Source organism: Kogia breviceps, chromosome 3 (assembly GCF_026419965.1).
Source record: "Kogia breviceps isolate mKogBre1 chromosome 3, mKogBre1 haplotype 1, whole genome shotgun sequence".
NCBI lineage: Eukaryota > Metazoa > Chordata > Mammalia > Artiodactyla > Physeteridae > Kogia > Kogia breviceps.
Window position 1 is genome coordinate 138,465,343 of NC_081312.1, and position 17,455 is coordinate 138,482,797.

General features: G+C 38.9%; 1 protein-coding gene and 1 pseudogene across 1 annotated transcript; one reads left to right on the forward strand and one right to left on the reverse strand.

Moving 5' to 3' along the window:
• Positions 1-17,444, reverse strand: part of LOC131753010 (glycine cleavage system H protein, mitochondrial-like) — a 43,406-nt pseudogene extending 25,962 nt beyond the window's left edge.
• On the forward strand, positions 5,033-9,027 carry RPS27L (ribosomal protein S27 like). The gene is made up of 4 exons (XM_059057832.2): positions 5,033-5,667; positions 6,560-6,668; positions 7,621-7,731; positions 8,827-9,027. Exons 1-4 carry the CDS (start codon positions 5,662-5,664, stop codon positions 8,853-8,855), a joined length of 255 nt encoding a protein of 84 aa, XP_058913815.1. The 5' UTR covers positions 5,033-5,661; the 3' UTR covers positions 8,856-9,027.
• Positions 17,445-17,455: the final 11 nt, after the last annotated feature.

Here is a 17,455-nt window from a genome sequence, read left to right on the forward strand (position 1 = left end):
AGGATATAGTTATGTGCAAAGAATTGAAATCTTAGGTAGGAAGAAGAGATTAAAGAGCTTACAGGAAAATGAATTTCCTTTAATACTCAGTCTTATCCCTGCATGTGTTTGGAGACTTTCCAAAGAGTAAGTTCCCAAACTCTAGTAGATGGTGAAGTTTTTTTACTACTCTATGGGGAAATGAGAAGACAGCACAGTCAGCTTTTCCAAAAGTTAAACATTTTCAGTTACCATGAGTGTAGTCTTTCACACCTGTTTGTTATTACAGGTTTTTGGTTTTGTTTTTTTTTTTTGTAATTTGTAGTGATAGTGTGAGATAATTTTTTGAGAAAGAGAATGTGCATGGGTCTCTAAAATGTCTGCATCTGGCTCACAAGAGAGCTGACAACACAACGTTCTCCCTCAAATTAGGGGAAGACAGTGACAAGTCCAGACACTTGCAAACAACTGCTCTCAATTTTCATGGAAGACTTACAGCAAAGTTTCCTTTACTATTCCATAATACATGATATTATGACAAAGTACCAGTTACTTCTTTTGGATTGACTGAGATAGGGGAAAACATAATATCCAGTATTGTCAAGGTTGCAAAGAAAGGGGCATTCTCAGACATTTACATCTGGATTGTAAATTGGTTTGACTTTTCTGGAGGGTAACTTGGCAGTTTATATAATAAATCTTAAAATGTGCATAACTTTTGACTCAGCAATTCCTTTTTAGGAATATTCTAAGGAAACGATCAAGGATGGACACCAAGACTTATCTACAAGAATGTTTACTACAGCGTTATTTTAATAGTGAAAAATTGTGGGGATGGAGTATTGAGTGTCATATTTGACAGAGTTGGGCGGTGGGTAGAGGGGTCTTCATTATTGTATTCATTTTCTATTGTTGCTGTAACAAATTACTACATAAAGTTAGTGGCTTAAAACAACAAAAATTTATTTGCAACATCATGAATGGACCTTGAGCACCTTATGCTAAGTGAGATAAACCAGACAGAGAAAGACTAGTACTGTATATTATATGTAGAAACTAAAAAAATCAAACTTGTAAAAAATACCCCAGGAAACAGAGTAAAATGGTGGTTACCAAGGAATGGGGAGTGGGGGGATAAGATTGATGGTGTTTAAGGGTACAAACTTATAACGAGTACTAAAATAGCCATAAAGATTTTTTTAAACATCTTTATTGGAGTGTAATTGCTTTACAATGTTGTGTTAGTGTCTGCTGTATAACAAAGTGAGTCAGCTATATGTATACATATATCCCCATATCCCCTCCCTCTTGTGCCTCCCTGCCACCCTCCTTATCCCACCCCTCTAGGTGGTCATAAAGCACCGAGCTGATCTCCTCAAATGATGCAGCTGCTTCCCACTAGCTATCTATTTTATATTTGGTAGTGTATATAAGTCCATGCCACTCTCTCACTTTATCCCAGCTTACCCTTCCCCCTCCCCGTGTCCTCAAGTCCATTCTCTATGTCTGCGTCTTTATTCCTGTCCTGCCCCTAGGTTCATCAGAACCATTTTTTTTTTAGATTCAATATATATGAGTTAGCATGTAGTATTTGTTTTTCTCTTTCTGACTTACTTCACTTTGTGTGACAGACTCTAGGTCCATCCACCTCACTACAAATAATATCATTTCTTTTTATGGCTGAGTAATATTCCATTGTATATATGTGCCACATCTTCTTCATCCATTCATCTGTCTATGGACACTTAGGTTGCTTCCAGTTCCTGGCTATTGTAAAGAGTGCTGCAATGAACACTGTGGTATGTGACACATCTTGAATTATAGCTTTCTCAGGGTATATGCCCAGTAGTGGGATTGCTGGGTCATACGGTAGTTCTATTCTTAGTTTTTTAAGGAACCTCCATACTGTTCTCCATAGTGGCTGTACCAATTTACATTCCCACCAACAGTGCAAGACGGTTCCCTTTTCTCCACACCCTCTCCAGCATTTATTGTTTATAGAGTTTTTGATGGTGGCCATTCTGACTGGTGTGAGGTGATACCTCATTGTAGTTTTGATTTGCATTTCTCTACTGATTAGTGATGTTGAGCATCTTTTCATGTGTTTGTTGGCAATCTGTATATCTTCTTTGGAGAAATGTCTATTTAGGTCTTCTGCACATTTTTGGATTGGGTTGTTTGTTTTTTTGATATTGAGCCGCATGAGCTGGTTGCATATTTTGGAGATTAATCCTTTGTCAGTTGCTTCATTTGCAAATATTTTCTCTGAGGGTTGTCTTTTCATTTTCTTTATGGTTTCCTTTGCTGTGCAAAAGCTTTTGTTTCATTAGGTCCTATTTGTTTATTTTTGTTTTTGCTTCCATTTCTCTAGGAGGTGAGTCAAAAAGGATTTTGCTCTGATTTATGTCATAGAGTGTTCTTCCTATGTTTTCCTCTGAGAGTTTGATAGTGTCTGGCCTTACATTTAGGTCTTTAATCCATTTTGAGTTTATTTTTTTGTATGGTATTAGGGAGTGTTCTAATTTCATTCTTTTAAATGTAGCTGTCCAGTTTTCCCAGCACCACTTATGGAAGAGGCTGGCTTTTATCCATTGTATATTCTTGACTCCTTTATCAAAAATAAGGTGGCCATATGGGCGTGGGTTTATCTCTGGGCTTTACATCCTGTTCCATTGATCTATATTTTTGTTTTTGTGCCAATACCATACTCACCATACTGTCTTGATTACTGTAGCTTTGTAGTATAGTCTGAAGTCCAGGAGCCTGATTCCTCCAGCTCTGTTTTTCTTTCTCAAGATTTCTTTGGCTATTTGGGGTCTTTTGTATTTCCATACAAATTGTGCAATTTTTTGTTCTAGTTCTGTGAAAAATGCCATTGGTAGTTTGATAGGGATTGCACTGAATCTGTAGATTGCTTTGGGTAGTATAGTCATTTTCACAGTGTTGATTGTTCCAATCCAAGAACATGGTATATCTCTCCATCTGTTTGTATCATCTTTAATTTCTATCATCAGTGTCTTATAGTTTTCTGCATATAGGTCTTTTGTCTCCTTAGGTAGGTTTATTCCTAGGTATTTTATTCTTTTTGTTGCAGTGGTAAATGGGAGTGTTTCCTTAATTTCTCTTTCAGATTTTTCATCATTAGTGTATAAAGAGTTAATGTACAGTTTATTGAACATAGAATATTGTAAGAATGTAATGTGATAATTAGTTACAATGGCAACCATATTACATAAATATATCAGAGTAACACATGTATACCTTAAATTTATACAATGTGACATGTCAACTGTATCCCCCAAAATAAATAAATAAATGATAAAAATAGATAAAACAACACAAATTTGTCATCTTACAGTTCTGTAGTTCAAAGTCTGACCTGTGTCTAACTGGGAGAAAAATTGAGGCGCTGGCAGGGCTGTGTTCCTTCTGGAGGTTCTAGGGGAGAGTCCATTTCCTTGTCTTTTCCAGCTTCTAGAGGCTGCCTGCAATCCTTGGCTCACCACCCCCTTCTTATATCTTCAAAGCCAACAACATGGCATCTCTCAGACTCTTCTTTCATCACCACATGTCTCTCTCTTTCTTTCTCTTTCACTTTTAAGGATAATCCAGGATAATTTTCCTAGTTTAAAGCCAGCTAATTAGCAATCTTATTCTCATCTGCCATATAACTACAGGTCCTGGGGGTTAAGAAGTCTTTGGAGGCCATGACTCTGCATACACAATTGTATTATTCCATATACTTATCTGTCTGAAAGTATATAATATTAATATTTTAAACATTAATTATTTAAAACCCAGCCCTAATGTCTATTTTACTTTTTGTTTTTTCCAGACAGAATTTTTATTTTATTTATTATTTTTGGCCGTGTTGGGTCTTTGCTGCACGTGGGCTTTCTCTAGTTGCCGCGATAGGGGGCTACTCTTCCTTGTGGTGCGCGGGTTTCTCATTGCGGTGGCTTCTCTTGCTGCGGAGCACAGGCTCCAGGTGTGTGGGCTTCAGTAGTTGTGGCATGCGGTCTCAGTAATTGTGGCTCGCAGGCTGTAGAGCTCAGGCTCAGTAGTTGTGGCGCATGGGCTTAGTTACTCCACGGCAGGTGGGATCTTCCTAGACCAGGGCTCGAACCTGTGTCCCCTGCACTGGCAGATTCTTAACCACTGCACCACCAGGGAAGTCCCGGTAATGTCTATTATAGTGTATGGATGAAATAAGGATATATATTCAGAATGAATGCTATGTGCCCATTAAAAGTCATAGTGTAGGAGAACATGTAGTAACATCGAGTGATGTTCATTATACAGTAAGTTGTGGGGGGAGGGGATCAAGTCTATAAAAGAATATGTACAAGATGGTACCAATTATGTAATACCAAAACCCAAAACAAACCTACATGCAAGTGAATAAAAAAATGTCTGGAAAGATAAAGGTCAAAATATTAACAATGCTTATCTCTGGATGGTGATTTAAATTTTCTTCTGTTTTTCTGCATTTTCCAAAATGTACATTACACATGTACTATCTTTTCAAAGAGAAATAAAAGTTGATCGAGAACGTCTATCTAGGACAATTTTCTGATGAAGCGTCTCCTTGGTTTCTTAGTTTTTGACCACACGCGCTCACAGGATGGTCCTCTTCATCAAAAATATTTCAAGTCTGGCCATCAGTGACACTCGCTGTTTTTTTCAGGCTCCAGCTGTCTGCTCTGGAAAGTGTGACCCACGGAGGACAGGAAGGAGCCACATGATGAACTAAGCACGGCAGCGAATCGGTGCTTCTTAAAAACTTTTTTCAAGGGCAAGCAAACCCAAGGCACAGCTACATCCCGCAAAGAACTTAATAACCGGTACCCGTACCTTGGAAGCAGGATGCGCAAGTAAACGAGCCTCTTTCATAATCTCGCTGGCACGTGTTAATGGTTTTAATTAAAAATAATGTTTTTTGGGCTTCCCTGGTGGCGCAGTGGTTGAGAGTCCGCCTGCCGATGCAGGCGACATGGGTTCGTGCCCTGGTCCGGGAAGATCCCACATGCCGCGGAGTGGCTAGGCCTGTGAGCCATGGCCGCTGAGCCTGTGCGTCCGGAGCCTGTGCGTCCGAAGCCTGTGCTCCGCAACGGGAGAGGCCCCAACAGTGAGAGGCCCGCGTACCACAAAACACAATAATAATAATAATAATAATAATAATGTTTTTAATACATAAAAGAACAAAACAGAGGCTCCGTCCGTGTGCCCGACCGCAGGGCAGCCGAGAGCGGAAGGCTTGGCGGCGGGACCTATGACAAGTGACCCAGCGTGCCCAGCCGGGTCCGCTCTGCAACAGTGCCGGGCTCCCGAAGCCCCAGGGGCTTCGCATTGGGCGTGCACCGCCTGAGCCTGGCCCCAAGCACCACTTGCCCAGGGAGAAGCACTGGGGCCAGCGGCCTTGGCCCAGGAGCCCGTTAGGATAGCGAGCTTTGGAACTCCAATGGGCGAGCGCCTCAGCACCTCCCCTCGCCCGCCGCTCGCGGATCCCGGCCGGAGCCAGCCCTCACCACCGAGAGGAGCGCCTAGAGTCGACGGGCCTGTCGCTCCGCTCCTCCCAGTCTCCTCTATCCCGGAAGTTGACGCCGCGCTCCCGGTCGCGTGCTGCTCGCTAGGGGTGTCGCCTTAGAGATCTGCACGGGCTGGGCTTGCGAAAGGATCAACATGCCTGTGAGTTGTTTACTTTCGGGCTTCGCATTTGTGTCTGCCTTCTCTGTAGGACGAGGGGCCCCAGGGGCGGGCTAGCTCGAAGGCTCCACGGGCCCCCGGTGCTCCCTGCCGAACGCGGCTCGGGGGCTCGGATCCCGCGGCTCTTTCGCGCGTGGCGGACTTGGACTTGTTGGGACTTGTCCGGCGGCGCGGCGAGTCAGGCCCTGCCTGGGCGTGGAGCTGGGAGGACCCGGCGCCGCCCTGGGTGCAGTCTGGAGTCGATGGCTGGGAGGGGACAGCTCCCCGGGAATCTTACTCAGCCCTCCGGGGTTTCGGTGGGAACCCGCGAGGCCGTGATCGTTTAAGTCTTCTTGCTCTCCTTTTGCTTCGTGGGTCTTGCCCCCTGTGCTTTCTCTCGGAAGCGACTTCCTACTTGTTTCGTTTTTGAAAACTGTCTTCGCAGTTGCCTTACAAATTAATTCTGTCAAGGACCGTCTCGCGTCAGCCACTTAAGAGTTCTTATCAGATGTTGAACCCTGGGGGCAGAAATCACCTCGGTGTTGGCATTCGCCGGGTCTACCTCAGCGACTTTACTCTCAGTGGGTCCAGGGTCCGAATCACGTACTTACTTAGCACCACAGTTTTATTTTCACTGGAGACTTATTAGTTAAGAAGAACGGAGCTAACCTTAGCACATGTTTCCTGATCGTTCCCCTTAACCGGAACTTGGAGAATACAAGCATTATAAAAAGTGCTGATGAAAGTTAACAGGCTTTAAAATAAGTAACATCTAAAGTGTTGTCTCTGCTGAATATGACTGTTATTCCTATTTTTGCATGTATATTTCACATATGGTTAAATCGGCCAGAGTTGTGGTGTCATTCTAGTAGTAATAATATGCTTTCTTATTCAGTTGGCTAGAGATTTACTGCATCCTTCCTTGGAAGAGGAAAAGAAAAAACATAAAAAGAAACGGCTGGTTCAAAGTCCAAATTCTTATTTTATGGATGTAAAATGTCCAGGTAAAATTTCAAACTTTAACTCCTTTCCTAAGGAAAATTTCTGTAAGGATTACTTGCAGAATTTCTATAAGGGTTGCTCATAGTGTGTTGTGTATGTTTCGATATTAGGACCCGAAGTGGGATTACAGAATTGGAATGTCATAAGGGTTATTACCAATAATAAACCACTTTAGCAACATTTGGGTGGGGGTGTGTGTGAAGATGGGACTCCACAGGGGACATGACATTGAACGTATTAAGTCTTTAAGGTGTTCAGATGGTAAGTTTTCTTTTTCACGATGAAATGAAAGTATATTGATTCTTCAGTGTAAAGATGCACTGGGGTCCGGTATGGTGGCCATTAGCCATATGTGGCTACTGAGCACTTGAAATGTGGCTAGTCAAGATGGAAGAACTCTTTCTCATTCTTTTTTTCTTGAGGTATAATTGACATAAAACATTATATTAGTTTCAGGTGTGTGACCTCATGATTCCATATTTGTATATACTGGGAAATGATCACAATAAGTCTAGTTAATATCTGTCACCATACATAGTTACAAAATTTTTATTTCTTATGATATGAACTTTTAAGATATACTCTTAGCAACTTTAAAATATTCAGTATGGTATTATTAACTATAGTCACCATGCTGTATCTTGTTTTTTTTTTATGCTGTGTCTTTAAGTGTGAAATATACACCAGATTTTGAAGATGTAGCATTGAAAAAAAAGGCTTTGATTATATGGTGAAATGATAATATTTTGGAAATACTGAGTTCAATAGAATATATTAATTTCACCTTTAAAAAACCTTGTTTTTAAAGTGGCTACTAGAAAACTTTGTTACATATGTGGCTTGCAACTGCACAGCACTGAAGTTCCTAGTCTTTTACAAGCTCTTTACTAGAAATATGTTGAACAGGTACTGTGTTTTTTTCTGCTTTTCACTCTTAACACGTCCCTTTTTCAGGCTGCTACAAGATTACCACAGTTTTCAGCCATGCTCAGACAGTGGTGCTTTGTGTAGGTTGTTCAACCGTGTTGTGCCAGCCGACAGGAGGAAAGGCCAGACTCACAGAAGGTAAATCATTTGGCATTTTCTAACCCAGTGATCAGATTTTATGATTTTAAAATCTCTCTTTACTAAAAATCAGTTTAAAAGAAATCTTAAATTCATAATTACCAAAATAATTTTTATCTTTCATTGCTCTTTTAGTAAAGAGTGCCCTGTTCAATTAGATAAGTTTGTACTCTTGACCTTGCAAAGAATTGCTTTATCTATTATTTTTCTTAGTTTAGAGCACCTGATTCTGTTGTATTTAGTCAGTTTGCTTAACTTGGAATGTTAGACATAAATCAGAATGGAGCAAAAGAATATATATGTAAGATATCTAAAAACATAGGATTTAAAATTTTCTCCTGTAAATATTTTGTTTCAAATATATTTGGTACATATGATTTAAGATAGTTTTAATCATTGCTAGCTAAGCAACAGATAAATAATTAAAATGTCAGAGGTTTGATTTCTCTGAGCAACTACTTATGATTAATATAATCTAATTTTAATTATTTCACTTTTGTGAAGAAAAAATAATACATATGTATATAATTTTCCATAGTAGTACTTAGAGATTTACAGTTCAATAGTGATATTTGAAATTTGCTTGTGGTATTTTGGGGAGCTGTGAATTCCATGTTATTCTCATTGGAAGAGTTATAAGTGGATTGGCAATAAATCCAAGATCTATTTGGTGTGACTTCGTGAGATCTAACTGTGAAATTAGCACAATATTTAAATGCAGTATTGCTCTTAAAAATGTATTTGCAAGATTGCCAAAACCTTTATATCATGCCATGATTTTAGAATTTTGTGTCCATGTGTTGACAGATGATTAAAAGGGTGCATCTGTACCAGAATTTAACCTAAAAGATCTGAAATGAACTCTAGTTAAAATTATTTTCTTGAACTCCATTATAACATTTGAGAACAGGGAGTGACAGCCACATCAGAGTAAATTCAAATATAAAAGATATCTTTTAGCAAATTCTGGTATAAAAAAATAAATAACCTGTATATGAATATTACTCTAGTATTTCTAAAACGTTTTGTCATTAAAACTCTGTACCAAAGATAGAACAGACTTGTGTTTAATATGCTCTTGTGATTCCTTTGCAGGGTGTTCATTTAGAAGAAAGCAACACTAATGATCCACACAACTTCCTGAATTTGTGTTCTATCGCAGAAAGCCTTATCAGTTCAGTAATTCCAGTTAATCTACCAAGATAATGTAATTATGTTTAATTTTGTAAGGTATACAACAGCGCTCTCCTATTTTGGTGTCAGTTTTTCAATAAAGTTTTGACTATGGGCAAACTACTTTTCTTTTTTTCAAGTATGTGTTAATGTGCTATACATTTATATATGATGTGTATATGAATTTGGTTTAAACATTTTTTTTTTTTTTTTGGTTTAAACATTTTTAAAAGGGTATTCTGATTAGTTTGTGTCTTGCTTCAGGAGTAGAAACTTTAAATATTTGATTTTCAGTCCTTTTCCATATTTCTGTGAGGGGGCTAAATGATTACAAATGGAAAGAAGTTCATTATTTATAATTCTAATTATAGTTTTGGTATTATAACTATGGAAACATTTATAGAAGTACATATTTAATGCAGTAACAATCACAGTGTAATGCCTTGGATTTATATGCCCATAACATACTGTATACTTCAGTACAGTAACTGCAGCTGGGCTCTGAGTTGTAGAAAGCTCTTTTGGGGGTAGAAAATTTGAGAGGAGGAATCAGGAGTAGCATGATTTACCCGGGATGTTCTGGCAGGGGGCAGTAGATAGTATTGAATTTTCTGGTCCAGACAGGTGAGCACTCCTAACTGAAAAATGTGTTGAGTGGTTCTGTTGTCTTATTGTCACTTTTATGGTTTATGAAGTGACGCTCGGGAGTTAGGGGGTAGAGTATATCTTTCCCTCTCTAGCACCTATATGACTGCTCATTAGACTGGGAAGATAACTGCTTCTCTTCTACCTGTTACCTTTAAGGCAGGCACTGAAGACAATCATTTCCTATCAAGAGGTGTTCCGACATATACACCCCCAATCCGAGAGACTGATCCTTTAACATACTGATTGGTATATCAGAGGAATGTTGTGTGAGAACTGAAGAACTATGGAAAGTTTGGAGCGTATTTAATATATGGAGAAATAAATAACTCAGAGCTTCCCAAACTTTCTTGGTTTATGGCATCTTTAGTCTCAGTAATTTTTTCATGGAGTCCCCTGGCCAAAAGAAATACCTAACAGTTAAATTTATTAAGTAGTTAGGTTCTAGCAACTGTAGTAGCAATTTGAAAAAGAAGAACACATAAATTAAAAGCAAAGTGATAATTTTTACCTTATTCTTAAATTACCTACTAATGGAATGAGTGTGCCTTTTGGGCACTGCAGTTTCTCAAAATTGGGATCATGTTGGACACTGCCATCCTCATTCTTTTCACGTTGATTTTTGCATGGTACTAGCTTTTTATCACAGCAATGGCCCAAAACCCAGCTTCACAAAGATACATCATCAAAGGGAATGTGGTGCTAATGTAACAATTACCTGGAACTAGAAGTTTGCATGGTATCCAAAAGATGTCAAGTATCAATGTTTCTCCCATGATGCTCCAAGCCACCTCAGCTTGCACAGTTTAGGAACCTTGGAAAAATCTGTGGTAAATAAGGAGCAAATTCCTGAAAATTTTCTTGGAAATAGTATTGGAAGAAAGTATTGTACTTATTAATCTAAACATATTACTGGGTTTGAAAAATGCTCAGTAGAGAACACTCAGACTTTTCCAAACTTCAAGGTTTGCCACGTACATTATTTACTGAATGTTTTTCTTTAATACTATTATTTATGTTGTCTTCATTTTTAAATGTAAATGTATTTTTAAAGAAAACCTTATATCTCTTCCATAAATTTTAAAAAAACCAGTTACATACAGATAATTAAAAATAAAATGAGGGCTTCCCTGGTGGTGCAGTGGTTGAGAGTCCGCCTGCCGATGCAGGGGACGCGGGTTCGTGCCCCGGTCCGGGAGGATCCCACGTGCCGTGGAGCGGCTGGGCCCGTGAGCCATGGCCGCTGAGCCTGCGCGTCCAGGGCCTGTGCTCCGCAACGGGAGAGGCCACAACAGTGAGAGGCCCGCGTACCGCAAAAAAAAAAAAAATTAAAAAAATAAAAAATAAAAAATAAAAAAATAAAAAAATAAAATGAAATTCTTGGCTTCTGACCTGGTTGGGTGACAAACGGTTTCTTATCTGGTTGCCCCTGTAAGTCATCTGATAAAGGTCAGTTTTTTTGGTTTGAGATATAATGTAGATACCATAAAATTCAACACTTTACAATGTAAATTTCAGTGGTTTTTAGTATATTCACAACGTTGTACAACCACCACCACCATCTAATCCCAGATAATTTTCATCTCTCCAAAAAGAAACTCCATACTCATTAGCATTCACTCCCCATTTCTTCTTCCTCCCAGCTCCTGGCAACCACTAACAGACTTTCTATCTCCTTGGATTTGCCTACTCTGGACATTTTATATAAATGGGATCATAACAATACGTGGCCTATTGTGTCTGGCTTCCTTCACTAGCATAATGTATATCATGGCCATTCATGCATGTATCAGTACTTCATTCCCTTTTTGACTGAATAATATTCTGTTGTAAGAATATATATTTTGGACTTCCCTGGTAGCACAGTGGTTAAGAATCCACCTGCCAATGCAGGGGACAAGGGTTCAAGCCCTGGTCTGGGAAGATCCCATGTGCTGCGGAGCAACTAAGCCTGTGTGCCACAACTACTGAGCCTGTGCTGTAGAGCCCGTGCACCTAGAGCCTGTGCTCTGCAACAAGAGAAGCCGCTGCAAGGAGAAGCCTGCGCACCACCACAAAGAGTAGCCTCCGCTCGCCGCCACTAGAGAAAGCCCACGCGCAGCAACGAAGACCCAATGCAGCCAAAAACAAACAAAAACTATCCAGAAAAAATATATATATAAATTTTATTAATCAGTTGATGGACATTTGGGTTGTCTTCACTTTTTGGCTACTATAAATAATGCTGCTGTGAACTTCTGTGTACACGTTTTTGTGTAGACATGTTTTAAATTCTCTTGGGTATATACTTAGGAGTGGAATTGCTAGGTCATACAGTAACTCTGTATTTAGCTTTTTGAGGAACTGCCTGTTTTCCAAAGCAGCTGCACTATTTTACATTCCTACTAGCAATTCACAAGCATTCCAATTTCCTACATCCTTGCCAATACTTGCTATTGTCTATTTTTTTGATTGTAGCCATCTTAGTGTGTGTGAAGTTACCTCATTAGAGTCTGATGTGTATTTCCCTGATGACTAATGATGTTGACCATATTTAAATGTGCTTATTGCCTATTTGTGTATCTTCTTTGTTGAAATGTCTATTCAGATCCTTTGCCCATTGTTAACTGGGTTGCCTTTTTATTTTTGAGTTGTAAGAGTTCTTACGTATTTTAGATACAGATCCCTTATATATACGGTTTGCAAATATATTCTCCCATTCTATAGCTTGTCTTTTCACCTTTTGCCCTTAGAAACACAAACATTTTAAATTTTTATGAAGTCTAATTTATCTAATTAGATATGGAAAACAGTATAGAGTTTCCTTAAAAAGCTAAAAATAGAGACCATTTGATCCAACAATCCCACTCCTGGGCATATATTGATATCTGGAGAAAACCATAATTGTTGTTTTTTTTCTTCTGAATTATCTACCCACTTCATTACCACACTGGAGCATAGTTGTGTTAACTACTGCTGCAAAGGAAGTCACCCCAAAATTTAGTGGCTTAAAATAATGATGACATTCTTTTTCATGATTCTGTGGGTTGGTCTTACCTGGGCTCACTCATACATGGAGGCTCAACTGGACTGGAAGGTCCAAGATGGCTTCAGTCACATGTCTGGTACTGGCTGTCAGCTGGGTTATCCAGTAAGGTAGTCTGGTTTCCTTACATGGCCGTCTTGGGGGCAGTGTTCTTGGAGCGTGAAGATGGAAGTTTGATGGCCTCTTGAAGCCTAAGCGCTGGAACTTGTGCAACATCATTTCCACCACGTTCTCTGGGTCAAAGCAAGTCAAAAGGCCACCTCAGGTTCAAGGGAGTGTAGAAACAGACACCACCTCTGGTTGAGAAGAGAGGCAAAATCACATTGCAAAGGAGCATGCACAATGGAATGGGAGAAATTTGTGGCTATTAAAATTTTTACCACATGTTGGGAGAACTCCAGTATTTATCAAGGTTATTCATTCTCTAACCCATGAACATGTCCACAATCAATTCTTAAAGAAATGCTGTATTCATTTCCCTATTCTGGATGAGCACAGAATATAAGTGGGAAATTTACATTAGAGGAAATCCAGATGGCCAATGAACATATGAAAATAGGTCTAACTTCACTAACAATAGATAAATGCAAGTAAAAACAACAAGATACCACTTCCCATCCATTGCACAGTCAAAAATTGAAAGTCAGTGTTGCCATATAAACAACAGAATTAGGTTCAACCATATAAAATTGTTTATATTCATGCATTTTTGACATAGAAAAACTGCAATTTCATATGGTCAAAGAAAAGGATGTTCCTTACAGCACTGCATATAATAATAAAAAAAATCCATCAATAAGAAAATGGATAATGTGATATAGTCAGTGTAATATTTCATAGCAGTTAAAATAAACTGAATTTATATTTACCAACTTGACCAGATCACAAAACAATGTTAAATTTAAAAGGAGAGTGTAGAAAACATCTATACTATGGTGCTATTTGTGTAAATGTAAATAATACAATTTAATACTATATCAGATATGAATATATATACTTGGCTGTGAAAGTATTAAATAAGGGACTGGAAGGATATACCCCACCTCCTGACAGCAGATTCCTGCAGGGCAAAAGGAGTGGGACTTTGGGTGGTGGTTCTAGGGGTCTTCAGCTTTATCTATTATGTTTTATCTATTAGTATTTTTTAAAATATTTATTTGGTTGCACTGGGTCTTAGTTGCACCACGTGGGCTCCTTAGCTGTGGCATGCGAACTCTTAGTTGCGGCATGCATGTGGCATCTAGTTCCTGGACCAAGACATGGAGTCTTAACCACTGCACCACCAGGGAAGTCCCTAGTATTTTTTAAATGAAGAAAATTTGACTAAATGTTAACATTTTAAATTCTGGGTATTGAGATTACATGGGTATTTGCCATGTGAACCTTTTGTGCTTTCTAGTATTTTTTTTTCTTTTCACAAAATAAAAGATCAATTAGCTATTCTGGTATCCTCTAAGAAACAGAACTCAAACTATTTAAACCTGAATCAATAGCAAATATCTTAACAATATAATTCTTTAAGCCTATAGCTGTGAAAATGTAGCTGTAAAATCCTAAAAGGTTACAAGGTGAGGTTATTATTCTATAAAAGTAATCTTTTTTCTTTATAAAATGCAACAATGAACTCTAACCCATCTACATTTTTTCTATTAACAATTACAAAGGCATATTTCCAGAATCTCAGCTTTCAAATGTGGGGCAGAATTTTAAAATTTTGTATTCTGTGATAGGAAGGTAAAGCAAATCATTTGTTGCCAATAACCACCTTGACAAGTTGTAAATTTCAAAAAAAAAAAAAAAAAAGAACAAAGACACAAGAAATTTGTGTCAAGTTCTCTTTAAGGATCAGCCACACCGTAATTACCATTTTGAAAGATGTGGAAATTTATCGGTGTTGTTTCTAACAATATTAAGAAAATAAGTTATCATAGCAAATAGGAATTCCATCTGGGGTCTGTGAACCCCTGATGTTTGTACATTGGTTCATTTTCTGAGAAGAGTCCCAGCTCTTCTCTGAGCTTCAACAAGAATTCTAAAAGGTGAAAAAACAGTCTAAAGCAAGTGCCCTGCTCATAATGCACATTCACTAACTTCACAGGGCTCTTCACACTTCGTGGCTCTTCCCGCACAGACAGTTCAGTCACGCTGCACTTCTCCCGGACAACCCAGACAATGCTCTTTCCTCCTCTCCCAATGTAAATGTCACCTCCTTGGCAGCTCCAAACAGTTCGCTCTGTGGTCTGTGCTAAGGTTCAAAGCTCACATTGATATCACATGATCAAACTAAAAACATGTATCTGCCAATATAAGAAATATTTTTAAAAATTGCCATTAATTTGATTTGCTTTTAGTCACAATATTTAACGTTTAAAATTTACAATAACATTAAAGGAAGGCATTTTATATTTATCAAAGACAGCATGGATTGAAAAATTTGACAAATATGAATAGAAGACCTAAAGGTCAGGAGAAGCCAGAAAGAAATAAGGAGATGAAATGCATCCGTTGTAGGGAGATGCTTTCTCTGTACTCTGACCCCTCAGGCTGAGAGCTCAGAACTACAGAAAAGCCCTCTTTTATTAAACTGTATAAAAACTTTGATTTCTTTTTGAATTTTCCTGAATTCAGTCTCCAATATTTGTCATCTATGGCTGTTACACAGTATTTCCCAGTACCTCAACACTACAATAAGCCATCCATGGAGCCAGTCTCCAAGATAGTTCCCAATGAACCCTATCTTCTGGTATTTAGCCTTTGTGTAGCTTTCTCCCACAATGAATCAGGCAGGGTGGGTCTGTGTGACCAGTAGAATTTGGCATAGGTGATAGTGTATGACCTCCAAGGGTAGATTATGAAAGACACTGTGGCTTTTGCCTTGTTTCTCTCTTTAATCACTCAATCTGAGGGAAGCCATAGGACAGTCAAGCAGACCTATGGAGAAGTCCATGAAGTGAGACACTGAGACCTGTTCCCAAAAGCCAGCAAGTAACAGAAGCCTCTTGCCTATAGCCACATGGGTGAACTATCTTGGAATGAGATCCTCTAGCCTCGGTCAAGCCTTCTGGTGACGGAAACTCCTGCTGACATCTTGCCTGCAGCCACAGGAGAGACCCTGAGCTAGAGCTATTCAGCTAAACTGCTCCCAGAACTTATGAAACAGAGAATTTGTGAGACGGGGTAGTTTGTTATGCAGCAATAGATAATTAATGCACATTACGCTAAATAAAAGAAGCCAGACACAGAAGGCCACATATTATATGATTCCACTTACATGAAACATCCATAATAGGCAAATCCAAAGAGACAGAGAGTAGACTGGTGGTTGCCAGGGCCCGGGAGTAGAGAGGAATGCAGAGCAAATGTTAATGGCTATAGGATTTCTTTTTTGGGTGAAGATGTTCTGGAATTGAGTGGGTACACAATCTTGTGATTATACTAAAACCACTAAATTGTACACTTTAAAGGCTGAATTTTAAGGTATGTGAATTCTATGTGAAATACCTATTTTTTTACATTACAGACTTTGATACCTGGAAGTGGAGTGCAGCTGTAACAAATACCTGAAACGTGGGGGTGAATTTGGAAGAGAACAGTGAACAGAAGTTGAAAGGACTTTGAAGAGTGTCAGTGAAAGCCTGAGGAACCTTGAAGAAACTGTTTAAAGTATGGTGGCCTTTGAGGAGGCTGCAGGTGTGGACCTAAGGGAGAGTAAGGAAAAATGTTACTGGAAATTGGAGGAAAGAGGATTATTGTTCTCCAGTGGCAGAAAGTTTAGCAACACTGTTGCCTGCAAGACCACAGAAAGTAGAAAATATGCCTAATGAACTGAGTGAATCTAGCTGAGATTTCCAGACACAGTGTTGACTCTTGGCTTCTTCTTGTTGCTTATGCTAAAAAGCAGGAGAGAGAGAAGCTAAAGGAAGGACTACTAAACAAAAATGAATCAATAATTGATGGTTTGGAAAGTTCCCAGACTCCCCAGATGACAAAAGATGCTAAAATTAAGAAACAATTTCAAAGCAAAGATAACATTTACGGTACTTCCAGGAAAAAAAGTCTAAAGACGAAGTTGAGGGTATGACTATAAAATCCTTTATGACTGTGGAAAGAACCAAGATGGTGCCTCGAAAGCTATTTAAACAACAGGCCTTAATAGAAGCTTAACAGTGTTTTCTCCAATTGTCTCAGCAGAATTCCAAGTTAGAGAGGGGTGTATTTTGAAGAGATTTTTGGGTATGGCTTTTGTTTATTAGCATGAACCTCAATGAGATTAGCAAGAACCTCAATGGGACTCACAAAGTTTTTACAAATTATATTAGCAGGAAGACTGTTAACTTAGACTGAAAGGAGAGTACAAAAGAGCCCTTTGGACCCTCAAACTTGTACAAGCAGAAAGCAGGCTGAGAAAGCCACTCAGATGCAAACACATATTGCCTTTCATGAAAAAAACAGTAACTCAGAGGGAAGAACTAAGAGCTCTGAGAACACAGCCAGGAGCCAAGAATTATTCTCAAGCCTTGAGTACTAATCAAGCAGCTGTCAACCTGTGTCTGGTTGGATGTGGGGAACAAATAACATCTTCAGTTCACAGGTCTTACGATCTGTGAGTGAATGAGCCATTTGGAAAGGATTTCCTCCAGGACCAGAGAGGTCTTCATAAGACTACAACATCTTATCTGCAACCTCATTACAGACCCTGGTGCCAGACCCACCCAGACAATCTACTCCTGAATTCCTGAGCCTCAGAAACCATGGGATAATAAATGTGTGTTCTTTTAAGCTGCAATAGATAACTAATATACCATTTCTCATAATCTTGTTTCTGCTGTCATATTAAAAGAACAATATTATGAGGTTTCTGTCAAATGAGATTTTCTCTAT